We start from the raw sequence: 19,545 nt of genomic DNA, 5'->3' as shown, positions 1-19,545 counted from the left end.
CACCGATCACATAAAACATGTGATGAATCGTGTGAATATAAATGTGACTAACAACGAATTCCACAGTGAAATCTACAAAACCAAAAATACACACATTCACCAAAAAGTGCATTTCCGTTCTATAGCTTAAATCAAAATTGGACATCACATTTTCAGCACTGTGAAAATGTGTCAGAGCAACCAACCCGAAAAAAAAAGAAGCAGAAAAAAAAAGATTCTAAAAGAAAAAGAAATTCCGTGTACAGAAAAACTTCAAACATGATAACCAAAAATAATTTGGAAAGCACAAAAGAAGATAAAAAACATTGATTTCAAATATTTTTAAAAATTCGAGTACTCGAGGTAAAAACATATGTATAAAATTTTATATATCCATTTTACATACAAATGATCATTATATTACATAAAACATATGATCAGTCGCATGACTATAAGCGTCATTCACATAAAACATGCGATGAATCACTTGAATATAAACGTTAATAGCAACAAATCTCAATTGAAATCTACAAAACCAAAACTACGTATTTATGCTCAAAAAGACACATTTCATTTTATGACGTAAATCGAAATTGGATATCACGTTGAAGCACTGCAAAAAACATGTCAAAGCAACCAACCCGAAAAAAAGATTCTAGAGGCAAAAGAAATTATATATACTGAAAAAAGTTTAAACTTCGTAACCAAAAATAACTCTGTAAGTACAAAACGAAATGAAAATGTTGATTTCATTTTTTTAAGTTCAAATCCTTGTGGTAAAACTTATATAAGAAATTTTCTAATATCCATTTTACACGCAAATTCTCACTACATGACATAAAACATACGATGAGTCACATTATTATATATGTGATCATCACCGAGCACATAAAGCACGCAATGAATCGTTTGAATATAAACATGAGTAACAATCCCAAATGAAATCTACAAAACCGAAACCGATATAATGTACTTATTCACGGAAAACACATTCCGTTCTATAGCATAAATCAAATTGGACATCATATTTTCAGCCCTGTGAAAATGTGTCAAAGCAACCAACCAAAAAAAAAAGATTCTAGATGTAAAAGAAACTCTATGCACTGAAAAAAATTCAAACATGAGAATCAAAAATAACTCTGAAAGCACAAATGACTATAAAAACAACATTGATTTCAAATATTTTTTATGTTCAAGTAATTGGGGTAAAAACTTATGTAGGAAATTTTATAATATCCATTTTATATGCAAATTATCAATGCATCACATAAAACATAAGAAAAGTAGCTTGACTATAAACTTGATTATTATTTTTCTATCACATGATAAAACATGCGATAAATCGCGTTAATATAAACATGAGTGACAGCACTGCGAAAGAGCGAGTCATCCTATACAACATTGAGCGGAAAAATTGGATAGCGCACGGAATCAGCACTGCGAAAGAGTACCAAAGAAAACAACCGGGGAAAAAAGGTTAATTAAATTCAGTAATACATGCAATTACGTGTTAAAAGACACTGATTATAAGTTCCATACAGACGCATAAACATCTTGAACAGTTATTTTTTTAAAAAAAAATTAAAAGGTCATATCTATTTATAAACAAATAAAACCCATAGTGGAAATCTATCTATGGCATAAAATACATCCAACTGTGTATGGAAATTAGTGTGCACAATGGAGACTATGATTAAACCAATTAAGAGGACAATTATTTTAAAACAAAACCACAAAAAAAGAAAAAAGTAAGTTGTGACGCCTGGCGAAGCAGCCTACAAAACATGAAAAGGGTGGTTTATGCAGTGAGGCGCAAGGTTTTCACACGTGGTGTACTGCTTTTTACATCGCCCTATGCATGTCCACCCAATCTCACAAATCTTCCCCTATAAATATCCATCCGGCCAGCCACTGCAACACAATAAATAAAATAAGCTATAGTGTACATTTCTGGTGATTGAAAATGGCAACAAATGTTGATCCTCTGGTAGTTGGTAGGGTGATTGGCGATGTGGTTGACATGTTTGTGCCCACAGTGAACATGTCTGTGTACTATGGAACAAGGCATGTCACTAATGGCTGCGATATCAAGCCCTCCATGGCCGCAGCACCACCCAGGGTCCTTATCTCTGGTCTTCCTACTGATCTCTACACTCTGGTACCACTCACACCAGCTAGTCCACTATTTCTTTTCTTTCTTCTTTACATGTTGATCAGAACTTGTTTAATTTGCATGTCTTGTGTTTTCGAAAAAAAAAATTTGGTCAAAATTTCTATGCCGCTGCTAAATTTTTATGGGTTGTGTTGTTCGTGGCTAATCTTGTCCGGATTCGATGTAGTTAATGGGATGTGGCCGTGTTGCATGATGTGCAGGTGATGACAGATCCAGATGCTCCAAGTCCGAGCGAGCCTAGCATGAGGGAATGGATCCATTGGTAAATAATTGTTACATTGTCCCACTTATTAGAAAATTGCATTTTTGGTCCTTCTTCTTTGCGAGTTTGGTTTTATATGCTGTAAAATTTTAGTCTACGTTTTATCTTTTTAAAAATTTAATCTTTTCCAGACGTGGCACTCATACAGAGTGTTGCATGACGTGTGCAGTGTCAATATTCCGAATAAAAAATAAAAAATAAAATACAAAAAATAAAAATATAATATCAAAACTGAAATTTGACAACATAAAATATCAAAATCTTAACCATTGATTTAAATTGAAAATTATTATTGTTTTGGTTTTCATTACCAGTATAATTTTTTGTACCTTTTTTTTTTTAAGGATCGTGACGGACATTCCTGGCTGCACCAATGTCACTAGAGGTAAAATGATCTAGATATCTTGAAATTGATTAATTGGATTCCTGTTGTCCAAATAAAGTCGTATATGTTGATAATTTAATTAGATAATGTTAATTAATGCATGTATTAATTATTTTTGTTCTAATTTTGCATTCATTGACACAATGAATTTTAGAGAGATCGACCATGGAAGTGCGATGATGTATACGACCTCACGTCTCTTATTATTCTTTGTCTAAAATAATTTCATTAAAAGAATTATTGAACTAGTCGAAAATTTACTTGTTGGAATAAAACTGAGTGTCAGGAGTGGATATGATCTGAATTTAATTTTGTGTTAGATATTCTTGATTAGTGATTGGTGATGTGGTTTCAGGGAAGGAGGTGCTGCCCTATGCAGGGCCACGGCCACCGGTGGGAATCCACCGCTACATACTGGTGCTCTTCCGGCAGAAAGTGGCAATGAGCGCATTGGAGCCGCCGGGTTGCCGCTCGCATTTCAATACGAGGGCCTTCGCGCATCACTTTGATCTGGGAATGCCTGTTGCCACCGTCTATTTCAATGCTCACAAAGAACCCGCCAACCGGAAACGCTGAATTAGTTGATCTTGCAGATAGTTACCAAAACCATATATATAAAATATTGATGCTATGATTATATACAAGTTTAATAAAGAGTTGTAGTGTGCTTGTTGGAGGTTCCTCCTGCATCAGTAAGAATCATGGATGCCCTAAATTATTGGCTTTTATTTCATGAAACATGTGCTTCGACCCCTCCATACGTGTATCTTTTGTTTTGGTCTTAAAAATTAAACTTTTTTAAAAAAAATTCTGAACGAATGAAAGATCAAGATTATCCAGATGATATGTATATTTTTTAAAAGAAAAACGTAAAATAATCCTATTTGATTTATTTCTAAAAAGAAAAATACTTTCACAAAAATTATAGAAACATGCAAATTTCCAACGATGATATTGCTTGCTTTTTGTTGACTATTCCTTGATTAATCAATGGAAAAGACCGACAAGATCTGAATGCATGAAAATCATAATAAATATTTAGAAAGAAAAAAGTAATTACACTCTAGAATAGAAATTTAAGATGCTTGTATTCTTAGATACTTCAGCTGTGCAATGCCTATGTTTTGGTAGCTTTCTGCTAATATTTTCCACTTTTGTGGTAAGAAGAGATGAATGTTTAGAGTTTATACTTTCCTGTGATTCAACAATGGGGCCTAGGCTCTCAATCTCAGTAACCGTTGAAACCTGTTCATGAATTGCAACCGTCTGAACTTGTTCCAGTTTGCGTTTTTTGAACGGGTTGTTGTTCGGAATCTTTGAAGGAAGTCGAAAGGGCGTTTTTACATTTTCTGTGGAGGCTTCATCGTTTGAAGGGAAAACCAAGTTTTGTAGTGATAAAATTTCACTGGAGTTCAGCACTTCCTCCGCAACTGTTGTGGGCTTCTGTTGGGCTAAACCATTGATCACTTTGTCTGTTGGCACATCATCTGAATGTTTGCCTGAAACAGCATGAGCACTGCACTTAGGCTAACGATTCCTCAACTTAGAGCATATTACAAAATCGCTAGTGAAAAGAAAATTTCTAGGTGGTGAGCTAAAATGGACGAGCGGAAGTGAGAAAAGGCAGTTCTTTGCTTTAAATTTTATGCTTATATTTTAAAATGTAAGATTCATCCACCCAAATAAATTAAATTGCTGATTCCAAATCCATATCTCGGGTCCATCATTTGCAAGGTATTTATATCTATGACCTTAATGGTCGGTCATGGGTTCAGTTAGATACACAAATATTTACTAGAAAAGAAGTTTTTGACACATTGAAAAATGCACCTTCAGTGGATTCAGTAGCTTCTTCTTGTCTCAAGAATCTACAAGCAGAAGCTGGAGAGTTGAGATTAAACTGGTTTCCTGGTTGAGGGAAGTGATCAAAAGCTTCCATTGTGCACGGGTCCAGATTTCCTTGAGCAATTGCAATTGCTAGCGATGGGGGTAAGTCCCTAATTATTTGATGTTGAGGAGAAAACGAGAGAAAATACCGAGTTTTAAACAAGCTGCTCTTTCACATAAATGATTTGTAGCACTAGTTTTGACTGGAAAACGAAGTGAATCAAAAGGTGTACAGGTTATAATTGATCTATTATCTAAGACCTGCATCCTGTACATCAGCATGTTGAAAAGTAATAGATTGAAAGAACAAGGATACGGCCCTAAGAAATCAAGATTTTTATCTTCGTTTTGCAAGAGATCCGGCGTTAGAGGTTTGAGGGGTTTGAGTTGCTTTTTAGCTGCATCATATCTGCCAACAACTTTAAACAGTGATGCAAGTATTATTGCTATGATCCCACATCATCTTCTCAACACATTGGACATTGGAAAAGGAAAATTCAAACCAAAAGAATAGTATCTTGGGTAGGAGAGTATCTCAAATTTGTACACCATATGTACTGTCATCTGTTGAGATGTGATGTGAGATCATGATATATATGCAACGTGATTACAGGAAATAAATTTGAAGTTTCATGTGTTATAGAGTACCATATACTATCTTATACATACACTCGAGCATGCTGGAACACTGCAGCTGCTTCTTTGAAGGCCTCGGAGTAATCTTCAGGCATTTGTTTTCCCTTCTCAAATCTCAAAACTGATAGAATCTGCGAATCTCAATAGGATTTTTAGCCATTCCAAGAAACAATCAATGCTCAAAAGAATAAAGTTGAAGAAAATCGAAATGAGCATGCGCGAAAATCTGGCTGAAACAAACCAATTTTCATCAATCGGTGGTTCATGTACAAAAAATATGTCGTCAAAATTCCAGTGAGAGATTTGCATTATAACTGAGCTTTTCTTAAAAGTATCTAGGACATGATTAACATACTATCAATGACTTGGTTCAACTTTTACTTGATCAAAGACTGTTCTTACACGGGAGAAGTTTCGGTACTTGGCAACCAGATTGTGAGCTCTTGCAATTCCAACTCCAGGAACAGATGGAAGGAAATCACAGCCAGCCAAGACACACATACCTGAAATACCCATGATTGAAGTCCTGATCAGTGCAAGAAATTAGTAGGGGTAGCGAAAGAAACAAAATATATTTTTACCATGAGTACACATGATGGGTTGATCCTAAATGACAGGTCCTAAAACCGAAACTAATCGGTCTTGTAAGTTCTGAAATTATGATAAATCTTGAACTCATAACCCGTAATTCAACAAAGATAATTCACCTGTTAGCAATTCTCTATCAAAACTTTTGAAGGATGGTACGCAACCAACAGTATTAAAGACCTTGTCCAGAACTATCTCTTCACCATTGCCATATCGGTCCATCTTAAAGACTACCTGCAAAAATTGGCGCGAGAAAAGTTCGAACTGAAATCAAGCAAAGGGTGAATAACATTTGATTTTGTTTAGGCGCGATTTCTTACAGCTGGACAACCATATGCTAGTAAGTCACTGTCCTCTGAAATGACTGCTACAACCCCACCCTCTTCAGCTTTAAGACCAGACAGGTATGCCAGTTGTGCATCTGCCTCGTATGGAGCTACCACAAACTCAATATTCTCTAATCTCAAAATCTGAAAATTAAAACAGTTGGTACTATTGATCAGTCCTGCGTCAGAAACTTAGTTTGGTATTGGAAGTTAGTATGCACCTGCTATATCATATCCAGGGAAATTGGGAAAATAGATGCGGTCAAACTTTTTTAAATCTTCAAGTTTACTTGAAATACACTATATGAGGTTAATTTTTTTTAAAAAAAATAGTTGGCCGAAGTTAGATGAAAAAATACCCCACTATATCCTTTTAACATAGGCATCCAAAAATATGCTGTGAGGATAAATTCTACAAATACTAAATATTGAAGATATATCTTCATGCCACATTTTACAATGGATAGAAGCCTATAAATGAATGAACTGACATGTTTACCTGGACAAGTTGATGTGCCATCAGCGGAGTGATGCTCACTGCCCTCTACATCATATAACACAAATAATCAGGACGTGTAAGCATACAGAAAATGTGGCATGAAGATTTATATTCCAATATTTAGTATTTGTAGAATTTATCCTCATAACATATAATACTTGTAGGCTATCGCTGAATGCAAGAAAAAAAACTCAACTTATCAAAGCCTAGGATCGTAAACTCATCAATTACTTTACAGGAAAAATGGAAAACAAACAAAGGTCCAAAGTAATTTCTGCATCTTATATTTTATGAACCCTTTTGTTCAAGATTATTTTGATTAAAAAAATCTATATATGATGGTTGTACATATCACGTGAGGCGTGAAGAAAATAAGTTCTCTAAATAGTTCAAAAGCAAAAATCCCACCTTGGCATAGAGTACCAAGTAACGAGATGATGTGGAACTAAAGTACTCCCACTTGCACACAAATCGACATAAAATGTCATGGATAGTACACAAAGTCTGTGATGTATTTGTGAATCCTCAAGGAAGTTGGAAACAAACGGTGCTCCCTACGTGATTCTATCATCTGCCTAGAACTCACAAACAAGCAATTACAATACTTGTACTTCATAGTTTCCCACAAAGTTTCAACTTAGTGTCAAAAAGAGAAGGCTCACAATTAAAAGAAACAATACTAAAAATGAAGTAATACCTGGAAAAGCTCAGAGGCTGCATTAGCATTACCTTCCTTCAGCTTCTCCATCGCCATATCTCTATTGGCCTTTCTTCTCCTAAATCACATTAGTTTGAAAAGGAAAAAAAAACCATTGGCATACAATCTTGGATCGCCCTTGAACTTTGCACTTCTAAGATAACAAGCAACTGTACACAAACACAACATGCCTGTGCCTTTCATCTTCTATGGCAGCCTTACACGGGATACTCCCGCCATCAAAAACGACCACCGGAGTGATCTTATGGTGTCGAAGCATATTGATTCGATGCATAAAATACTTCAAATATTGGGATTTCTTGTCTCCATCAGTATTCAGACATAGCTCCATGCTACACGAATAAGCTACAAAAAGTGCCAATAATGTCATATTCAAACCCCCCAAAAGTAATTCGAGAAAAATAACACTTTTTTTATGCGAGATTATCAATCACCTCCTTTATGAAGCCATGAATATGCATCGATCCCTACCTGCATCGCAGATTAAAAAAAAAACAGAGTTAGGAACTAGGAAGGACATGCATTTTGACTTGGATAACAGAATCAAGTCCATAAATCAAGAATTTTACTCGTTTGCCAGAATATTTCTTTATGTGAACGGATTGAACATGCGGCTTCATGAATCTCAGAAAATTATTGATGCCCATTATTTTTTTTTTTTTTGCTAATTTATTTGGTAAATAAATAATTTTTAGGTGGCGAGTGTAATTTGTCAGATGAGAAATTGGCGGATCATTTATTGATGCGTTTTCTTTATTACCCGCCAAATGAATTTGAAGTTTGACCAGTCGAAAGTGTTCCCGCGGTTTTTATTATCATCTCAGATGTCCCAATGCACGTGCGTGCCACATGCTGGACTCTCTGTTTCCAGTTTCCACAGCTATATTTCCTTTCTCAAGTTTTTTAATAAATAATAAAAAGTAATGGGCTAAATTTACGATGATTTCATTATTGTGAATTCAGACAAAAACTTGTGTGAGAAAATTTCACGGACCGTATTTTGTGAGACAGATATCTTATTTGGGTCATCCATAAAAAAATATTATTTTTTATGCTAAGAGTGTTACTTTATTATGAATATCGGTAGTGTTGACTCGTCTTACAGTTAAATATTTGTGAGACAGTCTCATAAAAGACATACTCGTGAATTTAATATCATTTTGATCATTATTGATTTTGCATATTTAGATATTTAAATACATAATATGAGCTGTTTTAAATTTTAAAGTTGTAATTTAACTTCCATTATCTTCAGGAATAGCTTCTGATTATATTACAATATAGTACATCATTTTAAAAATTCTAAAAATATTTCACACTTAATCATTAAACAAATACAACACTTAAAAAACCTTTTTTGTGTTTCACATTTACCGAGACATAAAAAAAAAAGTTGAATTCTTTAGCTAACTAGTTCGGATCTTCAAAAACCATAGACTAATTTCACCACGTGCGAAACATGTGGGTAAGTAAGAGTACATATATAAAATTGTTGTCCCATAGAATTCAATCAATCATAAAACAAATTGTTGCAGAGGACTCTTAAGTAAGCCTCCCTATAATATATCCTGCAAATTTCGCCTCCCCCCAATTTTATGGGTCAGCCACTGCATGTGGAGTTTTGAAAATAAGATAACATGAACCATTGGTATCGTCACAAGCATAAAAAACTCAGTACCCAGCAAAACTGACAAGATTCCATGGATCTTTCATTAGACAAAATAACTTGAGATCAAATGTCCTAAAAATACATGTAACCTGACAAATTATTCATGATCAAAAAGCACGGATATCAAACCAGGGAAATAGAATTCAAACACCTAGCATTTCATGAAATCTAATACTGCAACTTAAGGTCACTGAAACAACAAAAAAAATTAAAATTGGCAGCTCTGCTGAAGTCGCATTTCTAGTAGCGTCCAATGCCCCAAACTCGAATAACACCATCTGTGTAACCACTGTAAAGGGTGCTTCCATCAGCACTCCAGCTAAGACAGGTGCAGTAATTGATCTACATCAAGCAATTTAGAAAGTCAGCTATCATACAAAATGCTAACACATATATAATCCAAGGTAAGTAAGTGTTCACAAGTTCTCCAATTATTTCTTTGTTGTTAAATTCATATGGCACATTTTAAAAGAACAAAAGCAGCAGTGACATTATCCATTGCAACACCCAGACAAGATGGAAAGGACTTGAATCATGTATACATATGGAGAAGAGTTGGCCAAATGAGAATGGAGTAGCTCTTGGTAGCATGTTATAACAATAAACTTTTACTAGGCGCTAAGATTACACATTAAACTATAGGAAAGAAAAATAGGATACACATCGTTATATTTACAAGAGTTGGAACGGATTTTATAAAGCAAGTAACAGCAACTATTTCTCATTGAGAAATCCACGAGATTTAATTGTCAATCAATGAATGACAACAAATATATTAACTTGATAAGTTCTCAAATTCTCAATCAATTAAAAATCTGCAGCGAAAAATTGGAATTGGAGGATTCTTTTGACAAGAAAAATCGCTCATTACATCAGAAAAGGAGAATAGTCTCAATTAATTTCCATAGGCGACATAATATCTACAAGTTTGAAATCAAGAGAGAACGAATATGAATGGCATTGATAAACTGAATCATTAGTGAACACAACAGTAAATGATGGGGACAGTGTTGAATGCGTAAAACTAATATAAAAAATTCAGGGGTATAAAAAGCATTCTTTGCCTATGTATTTTAATATAAAATTTAGGGAGTAAAAAACGCATCCCTAGCCTACATATTTGACATGAAAATCATACAAATGCCTGGTTACAACAGACACAATGATACAAGACACACTCCACCGATTCAAATTTATTAGCCAATCACACCCCACAGCGATTAAAAAGAAACTACAATAACAAACACAATTGCAGTGGTAACTCTATAACAACATCGAACTACTCAAAGTTCAAAGTGTACATGAAAGTCGAATCCCATCGTAAAGTGCAGTAAAAGGTCAAGGAAGTTAGAATCTGAAATTAAAGAGCCATAACATCAAATTAAAAACAACAAAATGAGTAAAAAAGTAGGGAACTACTTAAATTAAGCAAATGTACCTTGTTTTTACAAGCAACAGACTGAGTTGTTTCCTCAGCAGCCATCTCGCTCTCTTGCTTTAAATCAACCTTAAGATCTACCACGACACTCTTGCTTTCCAAATCCCAAATCTTGATACTAGACTCTGTGGCTGCACACAGCCAATACCTATTTGGGCTGAAGCACAGAGCATGAATAACAGAGCCAGCATCCAGAGAATAAAGCTTCTTCCCCTCAGCCAAATCCCAAAGCAAAATAATCCCATCTTTCCCACCACTAGCACACAAACTCCCATCAGGAGACACTGCCACAGTATTCACATATCCTGAATGGCCAGTCAACGTAGACCTCAGCTTACAATTAGCCAAATTCCATATCTTAACTGTCCGATCCCACGACCCGGAAACAATCATTGGCTGCAGGGCATTTGGAGAAAACCTTAAGCAGAACAAAACATATTGCTTATCAACTCACTATTTTGAAGTCATCAACATTTATAACTACGAGAATAATTTCAGCTTCAATCATGTCGTGTCATGATGAATGTTTTCAGAGAAGTTAGATTTACAAGTCTCATTGTAACCAGACACTCAACTTGATCGGGTATCTAATTGGGAATAACTACCTTTGAAATAAATATCCTTTCATAAACCCATAAAATAGAACAATATAACATTAATAAGAAATACGAGACATGTAGTTATACCTCACACAAGAAACCCAATCGGAATGAGCGTCCTGATCCTGAATCGTATATTTGCATTCGCCAAGGGTATTCCACAGCTTAATCGTCTTGTCCCTAGAGGCTGACATGATCTGCCTGTTATCGATCGAGAAAGCAACAGACAACACGTCTTTAGTATGCCCCACAAAGCGGCGTGCTGTGCCCCCAGATTGCAGATCCCAGAGACGGAGCTCTCCATCCCAAGAACCAGAAAGAGCAAACTGTCCATCGGATGACAGGACAACGTCCTCAACGAAGTGTCCGTGTCCAGTGAGGCGCCGGCGGGCAACTCCATAGTTTTTGTCCTCCTTGGTGAGGGACCAGAGAATAAGGGATTTGTCACGGGAGGAAGAGACGATCATGTCAGAATTGTCGACGGGTGCGGCAATGGCAGTCACCCAGTCAGTGTGGGCGCGCATCGTGCCCCGAAGGATCAGTTGCTCTTGCGCCATGATTCTTGATTCGAGGGTTTCTGCCTGCGGAGTGAAGTTGCTACTTTGGGCTTCGGTGAGCCAAAATATGGATTGTGGCGTATAAAAAATGGCTGGGGAAATTAGGGCTTCTGTCGTCGTGTCATTTTTCTTTTTCTTTTTTCTTTTTAAAAAAATTATTTTAAAAATACTTTCGCACAAATCAATGAAGAAAAAAAAGTCTTATAATTTTTTTTATCCAAAAACTCATCGTGTTTAGAAAATATCCCTAAAATTTCTCTGGATAATACACTTAAAAATAACGTTTATTTTTATTAGAAAAAAGATTACTTTGTTTCATAAATTTATTTTATTCCGGCTGAAAAATATTTCAATTGGATCATTATGATTTTTAAAATGCTTAAAAGGTATCATATTTTACTGAAAACATAAATAAAATTACTTACATAAACTTAAATTAGCTAAATCCAAATTTAGACAAAAATAGTTAATCCAAGCATGTTTAATTTATTGGTTGGACTTCAACAATTTAATATAGTTTGACACGAATTTTTGTAAAACGTAGACGAGTCATGTTTCAAAACGACACTAATAAGAAAATGAAAGTAACCAAAATTTTAGATGCTAGTGAAATAAATTTTAAGCAAATAAATATGCGTAATCGATTCTCAAATGACATAAAACCTAATTATATCATTTCAAATGATATTAAAAACTGAAAATGAGCAAAACAAAGTTGAATGAAAGCTAAAAAACAATTGAATAAGTTGGCGAGATAAAAATTTTAGTTACGCTAAAAAACATTTGCATTAGCGACGGTTTAGATATTACCATCGCTCCTCCAACCGTCGCCGAGCTAGGACAAACTGTCGCTATTGTTTGTTTCTACCGTCGCCAATAGCGACGGCTGTTCAAAAACCGTTGTCATTAGCGACGGTTTAAATATTACCGTTGCCAATGGCGACGTTGTGCACAAACTGTCGCCGACCTAAATTTGCAACGGTTTGTGAATAACCGTCGCTGTTCGCGACGGTGTTTAAATCGTCGCTATGTGTCACATTTGTAGCGAAACTCTATCGGTTTTTTCGCAGTTTCGGCTTTTTTACTTTGTACTAACATTTTTTCATATTAATTTCGTAGATTTGCTCGTCGGTGTGATATTCCAGCGTTACGTGGATCTGCATATCTTCGCGCACGTCAGGTTTTTAAAGCGTTTTCTTTACAGAAAATTTAATATTTAATTTTAATTTTTGCGTAGTATTTTATTTATGAATTTTAGCGTAGGAGATTATTTATTTTGTAAATCATGCATTAGATTTTTTTACTAGATAATTAAGTTAATGTTATTTTTGTAGATAATTATTTAACTTTTCGTTTTATAGTTTTTGATAATATATTTTAAATAAATATTAACACTTGTAGGCTTCAATGAAGAACATAGATAGAAGTTGGATGTATCATAGGTTGTTGAATTGGTTCTTAAGTAGTGAATTTTGTGTTGGTGTTGAGACATTTGTGTCATTTGCACTAAGTCATCCTGATTGTTTATTAGATGGGAAATTACGATGTCCATGCAATCGTAAGAAGTGTCAAAACAAATGTTTTGAGGATGCCGAGACTGTAAAGTTTCATTTAGGTAGATATGATTTCGTACCGAACTATTATTGTTGGCAGTTTAATGGTGATCAGTACGTCCCTCCTATGTTTCCAAACTTTAATATAGAGGCTCCTTCTTCATCTACTTGTTTCATAAACAGATCAACTGAACAAGAATTCATTGAACCGATTCAATCTGATCAATACTTCTGTAATACTGAACATGGAAACCTATACTTCGATGACACATGAAACGACCTCGATTTTTTTTCCTAATCATAAATTCTAAAATACTAACCTAAATAAAATAACTTAACATAATCAACAATCATAATAATTTAGCATATGAAATCTCAAGAGCATATAATAAATCTTTGATCATCACCTAACCAAAACTTCATAAATTGACCTTTAAAATGATCAACTAACAATAAATAAAGCATAAAAATATCTCTAATAAAAATCATTTAAATCTTAAATATATCTAGCTAGTGCGGAAACATAAAGGCCTTCGGGTGTGTACTGCTGCACTCGATCGACTCAATCGTCACCGCCTCCAAAAATCATCAAATCCTGCATCATACAAACCTAGTGAGTCTAAAGACTCAATACGTTCTAAACATGAATAGCAAATAATACATATACATCCACATGCATTAAAATCATATTTTTATTTAAAATAATATTTTGAACATAAATAAACCATTTAAAAATCATTTAAGCATAAATAAATCATACATAGTAAAATCATTTTAAAAATAAATTTAAACATAAATAAATCATCTTAAAAATCATTTAAAAATAGTTTTAATCATCATCATAAAACATATATCATAAAAATCATTTTTATCATAAGCTTTTAACCATATATCATTTTGGGTGAAGTTTGATCATTGAAAGTGACTAGCTTTTATCATTTGGTCGACTGTAGTCTTAGCTCCACATGGTCCATGGGGATGTGCACTAGGCTCCACCGTGAAAATACGATCGTCAGTGTCCCTCTGGGGTCTTTTCCCACACACGGGATCCCTCTGTGGCCTTGGCCCGTATATGGGCTCCCTCTGGGGCCTTGGCCCTCACGTCATCCCCACAAAAATCATATATCATATATCATATCTTTTGTCATAGCCAATTCACATCCTTCAAAATATTTTTCATTTTCTTTAAAAATCATAAAATAAGACAGCTATCCAAAAATAGTATTTTAGACAGTATAAATTGCACAGCTTTACCATATATCATCAAAATCATCATAATAAATCATAAAATATCATTTTACAAGCATTATGATCCTACGAAACGCTGCCAAACATTTTCGTATTTTTCGAAATGTAAAAAATTCGTTTTGCCCCTGGCCGTAAAAATTCTCGCATTTATCTTTTTCTCACATTTAATGACATGGGATTATTATAAATAATTATTTAAGTTTACATGAATTTTCTCATATTTTTATTTGGCTTAAATAGATGAATTTTAAATAAATATTTAAATAAGACATATTACTACATTTTAATCCCGAATTAAACCAAAACTTAATATTAAATTTCCAAATTAAAAACTTAAACTTTTAATAATTATTTAAGCTTAAATATAATTTTTCATAATTTTATAAAGTTTAAAACTAGGCGTTTCAATTAATTCGTTAATTAACGCTTCGTGTGGCGATTAAATCCCGGAAAATTTTAAAACTCATTTTTTTTATTCCAAATTTTAAACATTACATTTTTAGTATTTATTTTTACCCTTCCAATTCATGAGCCACACTCGTGGATCCATGGATTCAAATTTTGTTCTTTAATTTTCGAAATTGACACATAAGTGAATCTACCGAGCCATCTCCCAATTTACTCGAGCCACCTCGAGCCAAACCGTAGCCAACCCACCTAGGGACACTGCTGACCAAGCCCAGCCTGAAACCGAAACCAAAATTTGTATGTGTGTGCGCGTGAGACTCATGTACTTCTAGGACTCCTAGCCAACCTAGGACACCTCCAGCCGAGCCCAGCCGACCCTAACCAACCCTGGACCACGCCCAGACCAGCCCAGGCCCTTGAACCCCCCACGCGAGCCACCTGAATCAGGATACACAAGTTTTTGTCATTTAACATGACTGTTAAATCTGACGTCCGGACAAAACCAACAAAATTTTGTTATCGTGTAGATAAATGTAATGATTATATGGAGATAATTCTTCATTTCGCTTTTCATTTTATACCACGTGTCAATTTAGACTCTACTTTCGAATTGGTTCTCTATTTTTCGTTTATTTCTCAGATTTGGTCTTTTACATTCACTCTAGTTAAAATGTTGAGATTCGGTCTATTTTAATTCCAAAAAAAAAAAAAAAAAATTGGACTTTTTTTGTTCTTTTCCAATTACTATAATTATATAAAATTAAGAAAGACCAACCCTAGCTTCAGAGCAGGGGAGCTTCAAGCCTGGAAAGGGGCTTGGAAGGGTATATATTTTCGTTTATTCCGGAAAATGAGCTGTTCTAGAAATAATCATACATACTATTTTGGACACAATCAATTGCAGATTTGTGTGAAATTGTTATCTTTCTGCATATACCCTGATTTCCTTTTGTTTTGTTTTGTAAAAATAAAGCAGCATGTCGCACAATGAAACAAATGGTGAAGATATACGATTTAACAGGGAAGAGGACGATGATGATGATGAAGAAGGAGATGGTAGGGGGCTTGATGCATGGGAAAGGGCATATGCTGATGAGAGATCTTGGGAGTTTCTTCAAGAGGATGAATCTGGGCTTCTCCGCCCTATTGACAACAAAACCCTTCAACATGCTCAATATCGTCGACGTCTTCGCACTGCGACATCTGTCCGAATTCAGAAAGGCCTGATTCGTTATTTGTACATTGTTCTTGATCTATCTCGGGTATGTAAATTAAACAGTTTTCCATCATGAAAGTAATCTCTTCTTGATAGTTTGCTGTAAATCCACATTTTATCATCCAATTGAGGTGGTGGAGTGTGTTGCGATCGGGAAAAAGATCACCCACCCTCTTTTGATAGTGTAATTGAAATTAACTGTTATGTTGGAGTTTGTCTTTTAATTAGCTAGTCAGAGTGGGAATTGTTCACAAAAGAGACTTGTGGATGCAAGATAAAGAATTTCCTTGAATGCGCATGAGTAGTTCCTATGTGTTAATTTTTACGAAATGTTGGTTTGCTTATGGAACTTAAATTAATGTGTTTGGCAACATGTATATCTTGCGAGTTTGATCGACTGTTAGGCCTGCCTTGCACATCTGGTGGCACTGGTTAAAATTTTATTTTAAGTGTATCATTTTTAAAACCATATGCAGTTGCCCAAAATTATAGAAGTCGACTTCTGTCTTTGTATAAAATATGAATAACATGCAGTGGAGTTATCTGAGAAAGCAGAGCCCGATGTGATCATTTTCTGTTTGTATCTTATTCATCTTTTAAAAAATTATTTTTTATTAAGCTTTAGACCGTTTTAACAGCACTAGTGAGATAAGAAATCTCTTGAAGTATTTCCCTGTATACGTGCATATAATTTTTTTAGTTGTTCTGTAACAGCAATGATTAAATTAGAATTTGACATGCAGGCCGCGTCAGAGATGGATTATAAACCAAGTCGAATGGTTGTTGTTGCTCGACAAGTGGAGGCTTTCATCAGGGAGTTCTTCGACCAAAATCCTTTAAGTCAAATTGGTTTAGTGACATTAAAAGATGGAGTTGCACATAGTCTTACAGATCTTGGCGGAAGTCCTGAGTCCCATATCAAAGTGTTGATGGGTAAGTTGGAATGCTCTGGCGACGCGTCCCTCCAAAATGGTCTTGATCTTGTACACAGCCTCTTGAATCAAATCCCAACATACGGTCACCGTGAAGTTCTTATTTTGTATTCTGCTCTTAGCACTTGTGATCCTGGTGATGTAAATGAAGCCATCGAAAAGTGCAAGAGTTCTAAAATCAGGTCCTCAGTTATTGGTCTCTCTGCGGAGCTTTACGTGTGCAAATGTCTTTGCCAAAAAACTGGTGGATCATATTACGTTGCCCTAGATGAGGTGCGTTTCATTTGATAATGAATTTGAACATGCGAGAGTGGCAGTGAAAAGCTAGATTTTCTTAAAAAGAATCCTAAAAGTGTTGTTCTTTATGATTGATACGGTAAGGAAAAATCACACCCTCGAAAGTACGGGTAATATTTATCTTCAATATTATTACTGATTTCTGAATTGCTTCCATGACAGGCTCACTTGAAAGAGTTAATCCTTGAGCATGCACCGCCGCCCCCAGCTATAGCGGAATTTGCGATTCCAAATCTAATCAAGATGGGTTTTCCACAAAGAGCGGCAGAAGGTGTGATCTCAATTTGTTCTTGTCATAAGGAGGCTAAGAGTGGTGGGGGATATATTTGCCCGAGATGCAGAGCTCGCATCTGTGAACTTCCAAGTGAATGTCGAATATGTGGGCTGACACTTGTTTCATCACCCCATTTGGCAAGATCTTACCATCACCTCTTTCCTATTACGCCATTTAATGATGTATCACCATCAGTGTTAAATGATCCACGCAAATTGCCGAAAAATTGTTTTGGTTGCCAGCAATCTCTTCTGAATCCAGGTAGTTACTCTTACCTACTTTCCACTTTAATCTTGTTTGTCACATTTAAAGCTGCTCTAAGTATGATAATGCACAAATGCTATCAGATGACTGGTTTGTCGAGTTGTCATGTTTTTCTTTTTCAATCTAAGCTCAATCCGTTTTTCCGAGTACCATTTTTCTGTTCATATCCCCAGTGTTAGCAAGGCAATTCTAATGGAGCTTTATATGAAATATGTCTTCCCTTGACAAATATTTCTGGTTCGTGATAACGGAACCATAATATTATCTGAATAATGTTTCTGAAGTTGCACAGTAATTTGGTTATTTGAAGTTTCTCTGTTGTTTACATCGTTCTGTGCTTTATGCTTCGTTCATTGAATCTGTACAAGCAGGAAACTTGCCAGCTCCTTGTGTTTCTTGTCCAAAATGCAAGCAACATTTTTGCTTCGAATGTGATATTTATATTCACGAGAGCCTGCACAATTGTCCGGGTTGTGAGGGCTTCCGGCACTCCAAGTCCATGGATGCTATGCAAGGATGATAGAACTGGAAACTGTCATGGCGAGGACTTTCCCGGTGGAAGCAGTTATTGTCTCGCATGGTTCTTCTCTTCATTCTTCAGGAAAATGAAAAATCACATGAGGAAGCATCAGAGGATTGCGGGATTCATTCGTAGGCAGGAAGATCGCGTTGTATTTGGACGTATTTTATAATGCAAGTTAGTGGAGGGGCAACAGTATCGAGTGTTTCTATCAGTTCTTGAGACTGCAAATTTTGAAATTTTGGTTCATTTCACTGTGAGCATTTGATTATATAAATTCCATACTTTGTCCAATGATTTATGAATGAGAACATTTCAAACGACAGCCTTGAATTTCACCCAAGGCCTGTTTATGGGCATCCAAAAATCAAAGAAGATCCAGAGTATTTGGTGGATGGAATTTGGATACATTTTTGTAAAGGTTTATTATACTTGAAAATTTGAGTAAAATTCTTATTTATCATTCCAAATCGAATTGAGTCGAATATTAATAAAATTTTATGGTTTGAATTCGACTTGAATTAGATGTATCCGAGTTCGAATTCGATTTGAATTAAGGCTCGAGTTCGCTAAAAATATTCAAATAAGTTGGCGAGATACTCGAAATAAAAGTCGAAATATATTATTTAGTATATAATTATATTATATTAATAAAATATTAAAAATCACGAGCGGTTTGTGAACTTTCTAAAAAATAACATGGGCTCGAGTTCGACTAGAAAAAAATGTTCGAATTCAACTCAAATTCGATAATTTCAAACACAAGTAAAATATTTTTCTAATCGACTAATTTATTAACAAACACCTCAAGTTCTCAAACACATCCATATTAGTGTGTCGTTCTACGTTTCATTGGGTGTAAATCACTTGATATACTGTCATTGACATACACCACAAAATAAAGTAAACCCTTGACTTTTAAAGAGGTCATCACCCCTAAACAATGGTTGTACAAATTTTTTTTCTCTTTAGCAACGATTGAATTTGCTAAAGTACACCCGGCCATCTTCGCCTACTTTAATATAATTTGTTGAGAATTTTTATGCCATTTACACTTCGATTAAAAAATGTTCATTGAAACAATTCCTTGTTTCGATTAACATATGTTGAAAGCTTA

At 35.0% G+C, this 19,545-nt stretch overlaps 4 protein-coding genes across 6 annotated transcripts; 2 read left to right on the top strand and 2 right to left on the bottom strand.

The window, feature by feature from the left end:
- Positions 1–1,913: 1,913 nt before the first annotated feature.
- Positions 1,914–3,537, top strand: LOC142541408 (protein MOTHER of FT and TFL1-like). The gene is made up of 4 exons (XM_075647942.1): positions 1,914–2,137; positions 2,353–2,414; positions 2,759–2,799; positions 3,155–3,537. Exons 1-4 carry the CDS (start codon positions 1,943–1,945, stop codon positions 3,373–3,375), a joined length of 519 nt encoding a protein of 172 aa, XP_075504057.1. The 5' UTR covers positions 1,914–1,942; the 3' UTR covers positions 3,376–3,537.
- Positions 3,538–3,753: 216 nt separating this feature from the next.
- LOC142542365 (exonuclease 1) lies at positions 3,754–8,157 on the bottom strand. Its single transcript, XM_075648966.1, has 12 exons — positions 8,023–8,157; positions 7,888–7,924; positions 7,624–7,798; positions 7,433–7,511; positions 6,736–6,780; positions 6,231–6,380; positions 6,030–6,144; positions 5,725–5,825; positions 5,356–5,453; positions 5,003–5,095; positions 4,630–4,796; positions 3,754–4,298 (listed from the first exon to the last, which is right to left on the bottom strand). Exons 1-12 carry the CDS (start codon positions 8,098–8,100, stop codon positions 3,856–3,858), a joined length of 1,581 nt encoding a protein of 526 aa, XP_075505081.1. The 5' UTR covers positions 8,101–8,157; the 3' UTR covers positions 3,754–3,855.
- Positions 8,158–9,141: 984 nt separating this feature from the next.
- Positions 9,142–11,792, bottom strand: LOC142542364 (small ribosomal subunit protein RACK1-like). Its single transcript, XM_075648965.1, has 3 exons — positions 11,247–11,792; positions 10,561–10,978; positions 9,142–9,464 (listed from the first exon to the last, which is right to left on the bottom strand). Exons 1-3 carry the CDS (start codon positions 11,714–11,716, stop codon positions 9,363–9,365), a joined length of 990 nt encoding a protein of 329 aa, XP_075505080.1. The 5' UTR covers positions 11,717–11,792; the 3' UTR covers positions 9,142–9,362.
- Positions 11,793–12,769: 977 nt separating this feature from the next.
- Positions 12,770–18,766, top strand: LOC142542362 (general transcription factor IIH subunit 2). 3 transcript variants are annotated; one of them, XM_075648963.1, is made up of 5 exons: positions 12,770–12,896; positions 15,902–16,187; positions 16,885–17,346; positions 17,533–17,905; positions 18,280–18,766. In XM_075648963.1, the coding sequence occupies exons 2-5, from the start codon at positions 15,903–15,905 to the stop codon at positions 18,426–18,428; spliced, it is 1,269 nt and encodes a 422-aa protein (XP_075505078.1). In that variant the 5' UTR covers positions 12,770–12,896; position 15,902; the 3' UTR covers positions 18,429–18,766. The 3 variants fall into 3 exon arrangements, with proteins under 3 accessions (XP_075505078.1, XP_075505077.1, XP_075505079.1); XM_075648962.1 differs by lacking the exon at positions 12,770–12,896 and adding an exon at positions 15,612–15,749; XM_075648964.1 differs by lacking the exon at positions 12,770–12,896 and adding an exon at positions 15,709–15,749 and having other exon boundaries at positions 15,899–16,187.
- Positions 18,767–19,545: the final 779 nt, after the last annotated feature.

The sequence above is a fragment of the Primulina tabacum genome, chromosome 4 (assembly GCF_025594145.1).
Source record: "Primulina tabacum isolate GXHZ01 chromosome 4, ASM2559414v2, whole genome shotgun sequence".
Lineage (NCBI taxonomy): Eukaryota > Viridiplantae > Streptophyta > Magnoliopsida > Lamiales > Gesneriaceae > Primulina > Primulina tabacum.
The sequence above is the reverse complement of the archived record's forward strand: the minus strand, read 5'-3'. Positions and strand labels throughout refer to the sequence as shown.